The following is a 6,215-nucleotide window of genomic DNA, read 5'->3' as shown; positions in this document are numbered from 1 at the left end:
ATTTTCTAAACCATATTTGCAAAGGAAGGAGTAGGGAAACCCTGAGGCTTCACCCATAGTTCTTTCAGGTAATAGCTGCTCAAAGGGCAGAGGCAGCAGGTAGAGAATTATTTCTGGATTGAACGCAAACCCTCTCGTGTAACGAAAAGTTGTGGCGGTTTGCACTCAACTTGCTGCGGCAATAAATCATTGCTCCGTGGGCTTCACACCATCACTCCATCCTCACTTTTCATGGACCTGGTGCCTGCACAAGAGACTGTGATTTATTAGTTAACCCACCTGAGCCTGTCGCCTGAGGGGGAATCTGCGCTTCATGGCTTTATTGCTCCTTCAGGCTCTGACACAACCTACCTACCGGGCATCCCCATGCGGGCCTGACTTCTGTCCTTCCCGTGATGACAAGTATCTAGTGTGACATACTTGTGCCAGTGTGTGCGTGGGACAGAAGGCCTGCCTTCCCTCCTCCTGGGCAACGTGCTCCAGCTAGAAGTGTAGCTTCAAGGCAATGCTCAAGTATAAGAGGGAAAAGCTAGGACAAAATAGGCAGAGAGGGAGAGGTTAGGACCTGAGGGTCTCCGAGTGGGGAAAAAACCACATATTTAGGAACAATGCTGGGAGCGTCTGACCACAGCAAAGCCCCTTGGGCTTAAGGTTCCTCTTAAGAATGTAACAGACACCCACTACTCTCCCTGGGGTTCCCCTCAGGAATTTGACAAAAGACCTGACTAAACATAAGTAGACCATAAAACACATGACCCAGACCCAAGGAACAGTATGGCCATAGACCATCCTTCATACAATGATTGAGCCAATCAGGAATGGACAACCCAGCACCTAGAGTTATCAGTCAGTAAGGGTAGGACCTGAGAAGGAACGAGGGGGAAGGGAGAGGGGTGCTGACCGGAACCTTCTAAAACAAAGACCCTTGCCTATCGTCCGTGGGCATTCACTTTCGAATGTCCCCTCTCTACAGAGAGAGCTTTGCTACTATTTCTACTTTCTGGTCTTAGACTCTAATAAACTTTTACCCGTTGCTCATTTTATTTTGTGTCATTCTTCGAAGCGGCGAGACAACGGACCCGGGTATGGAGGTAAAATAACAAATCCTGCAACACAAGCACCACTTTCTCCTCCTCACTCTCCCGACTCCTCATGTCATACATGCTATGTTGCATCCAAAACATGGCTCTAAGAGCCTCTGCCCACGAGGTGTTACAGCCAAGGGGAAGGCACAGTCCAGGCAAGCTGGAATAGTAATTTTGAGCTGGGCTCCTGCTTCCTCAAAAAGAGAGGGAGGGAGCTGCCAGCACATAACAAAAATCTCCACATCCATTGCCAATGTGTTTAAACTAATTGTGCTCAGCTCCCCTTCCAATGAGAACTGAAGAGCATGCGGTCTGGTGTAGGGTGCCTTTCATGTGGGTGTTTGACAATAGAAGCATGCCACCATGGGTCCAAGAAAATAAATTTATTAAACTTTGAAGGAAAAAAATCCACAGACATGAGGAGAGTTAAATATAAACTGCAGGACACAACTAGTCATACTAGTGAATAATGGCTTGTGTGGCCAGCAAAGTACCAGAATGACATTCTGAGACTGATTGAGGTATTTAGCTATTTTTGGCTATAGAAATTGTTGTCAGCCTATGGTGAAATAGTAAGATAGTTTTCCCAAGCACACAGTTTTAAGTTGAATTAGGTTCTACACTGATGAAATTGTATATGAAACTAAATTATGTAGCTCTTAGAGAAAACTATAGCAGCAAGGTAGCAGAAAAGATCTATTAAACACCTATTACAAAGTAACATGTTGAACTTGGAACACCCAGTTCTAGCTTTTCACTGTCCTTCCCACAAGAAAGAGGGAATTTAAAATCACCAACCATTAAGCCTGTTTCCTAAAAAGGTCTGAGCTAAATGGCAAATACTATTTAAGTTAAAGCTAACTTTAAAGTTTCATTAAATGTAAAAAAAAAAACAAAACAAAACAAACAACCAAAACTTAAAGTGAGAAGCATTTTTCAGTGAGATGAGATTCTTCTCTTTGGACAAACCTTTTGGGGAATAATCCCAACGCTCCCAAGAATGATGTTGAACGATAATTTCAACATTACTTCAGGACGCTTCTTTCTCTTCGGACTGCCCTCTTGGAGGCCAATCCACTCAGAGGGGAAATAAAAAATGAGGACACTTCTTTGCTACTTTAAATAAACCCTAGAAAGAGTTCGGTGAGGAAGAAAGTTTCCCCATTGGTTTAAGAACATTTTGACTTATCTGAGGGGATTGGAAATCTTGTTTCTTCTGTTTCTTGTTACAATGAATAGTGGGTATATTTCTTGATCTTTTGGTTCCATTATCTGGTTAACTTCATTTTCAATTTGCTTCCACTTACAAAATGCTTCTTGTACTTTATTCCCTTCTTAGGTCACTGTGCAATAGAATCACATTGTGTTAGAAGAGATACTACTACAAAGGTTCTGGGGCCATCGCTCTTGATCTGCCTGCCTAAACACTCACTCCGTGTGCAACAATAGCCCCTGAGCAGCCTGTCAGTAAGGACCAGCTAATACCCTCTCCTTCTCTTAGTAGGGAGCTCTCTGACCTGAGCCGAAATTTGGGTAAGAAAGAGTCTTTTGTTTGTTTGTTTTGGTTTGGTTCACGATGAGTAGACCTGTGCATACATCTTAAAAGTTGTCTCAATTAACAAATATTTCTTTAAAAATTTAAATTAAGACAAGCATGTGCCAATAATTCAGGTAACAACAATCATTTCAGAATTGCTTAAGGAGTTTTGGGAGGTACAAAAAGGGGTGCGTAAAAAACTAACTTGCTTATTTGTTTTTCTTTAGGTGGACTGACCAAAGCATTAAACCGGCTTTAGAGTGCGGTTGCTACATTCTCCAGATGGGTCTGCATGAACTACGGTACACAGCGTGTAGTGTAATATAAAATAGCCATGCTTGTAGTGTAAATTCTTAAAAATACCTTTATAAATTTTATGTCAAAATAAATGTTTTACATATCCAAACTATTTCTTGCCTTCTTACCTATAATTTTAGTTCCGGATTATCTAAAAAACATTGGCCTGTGCTCTGATTTGCATTCGATTTTCCTGAACTGCAAAAGCCACCTGATTTTTTGCTTTTTCAAAAAGCTTGATTTACTATACATTAGAGACAGCCATTCAATGCTTAGTATCACAAAATTAACACCCACATTAACAAGACAATCACTGCCACTAAACAGTCTTTGAGACGATTCTTTAAAATATGTACAGTTCACAATAGGAATATCTATCTGATCAGGCGTTCTTGTTTCTTTTTTAATATTATCTTTCAACACTTCAGGAAAAAGGCATTTAGAATCCGCTCCCCCCATCCCCCCCAAAAGTTTAAACATTGTTTTGGTGTAAGCACTCATGCCCTAGCCAGCTCCTCACCATTCAATATGTAGCTTGTGGGAAATCAAAGAAAGGCTACGGCATGATTTTGTTCAGTTGGTCTGTGCTCACGTAGCCACACGATGAGAGAAACTCTTTGTCAGGCAAGGGCAAGGCTGTGGCATTGAGCACGAGGCCCTGCGGAGACTGTACTATGTGAATGGAGGTATAGTCTGGGACAGGCATCTCAGAACCCGGAGCCCGTTCTGCTGTCCCAGACTGGCCAGCGGTAGTGGTAAGGCTTTCTGTGGTGATGTAAATGTCTTCCTGGTTAAAGCTTGGCTCCACACGTGATTCAGCCTCGACGTGAGGGGCCACAGCAATGCACTTTTTGGCGTCTGCCTCGCAGAAGTAGGCGTTGTCCATGATGAAGTTTGCTTGGCAGAGTGAGACCGCTTCTGGATGCATGTCACACGGGGATATCCCTGCCTTATTCTTTTGGCCTGGGGAAAGGACCACACTCCCTGCTGGAGTAATGTCGCTTACCTGGGCATAAAAGTCGATGTTTGCCAGTGAACTCGGATTGCTCAGCTGAGTATGGGCAGCTTGATGAGTTGACTCAGTTCCACTAATAAGAAGCGGTCTTGGTTTGTTTTCCTTTGCTAGGATAACACTGGGCTGCTGAGTGGTAGGGGTAGCATCAGTAGAAGGTGAGTTATTTTGATTCTTCTGGTCAAGGCACAAGAGATCTACTTCCCCTTTTAACCTCTGTGGCTGAGCAACCTCTGAGGTACCATCACACATGTCACTGGCATTGAAATCAGTCTCCAAAATGTCAGGTTCATAACAGCTGGTACGTCCAGAGTCATCATCCTTTGCTCCAAGGATGTTAAGTGATTTCTCATGGTCATTGCTTAGAAGTCTGTCTGTGTCGGAGCCTTCAGTCTTTTCATCGGGGTCATCAATATCCAGCTCAATGAATTCAACCCAAGAGTCATCGTTGTAGAATTCAGGTTTATAGTTGTCATGAATGGCTAAGATTGTGTTCACCTCTTCTAATTTTCCTTCCTAGGAAACAGAAAGAAAATGAAACCTATCAAAAGGAACTCATAATGATTAAATGTTTTCACAAATAACATTCAGAGACTAAAATTATGGTCACAAGAAAAGCGATAGCAACAAAGCCATATAATAAACACATTAGTGTAGAACTTTCAAATACATCATAAGACATTCTCATAATTTTAAGAGATACATTATTATTTTGAAATATTTTTCTCCAGAGGGGTTAAAAATGGAATGGGATACACATAGCTTGCAAAAGCTCTCAACATAGGACAGTATGCTTCACGTGGTATTTAATTAGTGTTATCTAGGCCTTAGATAATTTATTGAGTACCTTGAGGAGATCTGGATCAATTCCTTTAATCTTTGGAACTGGAACTGGGGGAAGAATCAGCATCTTAATCCTTGAAAACAAATAAAATTTTGGTTTGACATATCTGCAAAGTTATACATTCTCGTGTTTCAAAACATAGGAATAAAATATTAATAGAACTATTACTTATTCCAAATATTCTGGTAGTCCATATAAGTGGAGTATGAGAAAGAAAATAGTAAGCAGTAAATGATGAGGAAAAACTACAGAAGAAGAAAAAAGCAACAAAAATCAACAAAAAGCCCTCATGTGAAGTCAATTTAAATAAAACATAATAGGTTGATGGGGGGGTGGGAGGGTGGGTGATGGGTATTGAAGAGGGCATCTTTTGGGATGAGCACTGGGTGTTGTATGGAAATCTATTTGACAATAAATTTCATATATTAAAAAAATAAATAAAACATAATCTTTTTTTCCTTATGTCTTTATTGACAGCCAGCAGCAGTATTTGGGAATGAGAAATCTGACTCTATCTGAAGCCAATTTCCATTTCATCTATAAGGATGGCAATTTTAATGTACATCTCATCAGTAGTTTGCAGAAAAGAGGAAGGAAGAAAGAAAAAAGAAAGAAAGAAGAGCTGATTCACTTGAAGCCAAAATTATTTGCACCCTCAAAAATGGGATGAATTGAGATAAGTTTGTACCACACAGCTCACATTAATCATAAAATTACCTAAGATGATCTCATAAACCAAGGTGCCATTGCAGGCTTCATTTCAGTTGGGAAAGGCTACACTTGAGCTATCTCTAACTGATCAACATGGATTTATATACCCAATTCTATGATGTGCTTGAATTTTCTGTTCCCAATATTTAAATTATTTCCTGATCATGATTCATTTCAATGTCTCTTCTGCCTGTCTTGCAGTTTATTGTATCCCTAGCACTTAGAACAATTCCTGGCACATAGAAGGTACTCAGTAAACATTTCTTGAATAAACTTGAATACCTCATATATCTATTTTGTTAATAGCATAACTAGAATTTGTGTGTTAAAATTAACATTGCAGCTCTGGAATAAAGCTCAGAGATTAGCTATTCTAGTCAGTTCATTTAGTGTTTTAAAACAACAAGAGTCAGAGGCACCACTGTTAGGCAGGGATGATAATCTGCTTTTTGGATATTAGTTGATATTCCACTTAATGTGAATGGATCGTCTAGTCTATTCAATAGGGAACCCATCTTCTGAATATTTGCATTTGCCTTTTTACCTAACCAAGGAATAAGCCAAATTTCACTTTTTAAATTGCTGTAAGTAGCCTCCACTAGGTTTACTTAGCGGAGCAAGTGTTAAAACAGATTTTTACTGATGAATAGAAGATACAGAAAAAATATAAATTATTAATAGTTGCTACCATTTTTTTTTGGAATGCCTCTGATAAAACAGACACCATAA

At 40.1% G+C, this 6,215-nt stretch overlaps 1 protein-coding gene across 3 annotated transcripts in view; it reads right to left on the bottom strand.

Annotated features, from left to right (window-relative positions):
- Nucleotides 1-1,453: 1,453 nt before the first annotated feature.
- Nucleotides 1,454-6,215, bottom strand: part of GHR (growth hormone receptor) — a 272,938-nt gene continuing 268,176 nt past the window's right edge. For all 3 annotated transcript variants that reach the window (XM_040496277.1, XM_040496270.1, XM_040496262.1), the window contains 2 exons: nt 4,779-4,848; nt 1,454-4,447 (listed from right to left, as the gene is read on the bottom strand). In XM_040496277.1, coding sequence (XP_040352211.1) covers nt 3,476-4,447; nt 4,779-4,848 — 1,042 coding nt within the window. In that variant the 3' untranslated portion in view covers nt 1,454-3,475. The remainder of the gene's footprint in view (nt 4,448-4,778; nt 4,849-6,215) is intronic.

This window comes from Herpailurus yagouaroundi, unplaced genomic scaffold (assembly GCF_014898765.1).
Source record: "Herpailurus yagouaroundi ecotype Mexico unplaced genomic scaffold, PumYag 29, whole genome shotgun sequence".
NCBI lineage: Eukaryota > Metazoa > Chordata > Mammalia > Carnivora > Felidae > Herpailurus > Herpailurus yagouaroundi.
The sequence above is the reverse complement of the archived record's forward strand: the minus strand, read 5'-3'. Positions and strand labels throughout refer to the sequence as shown.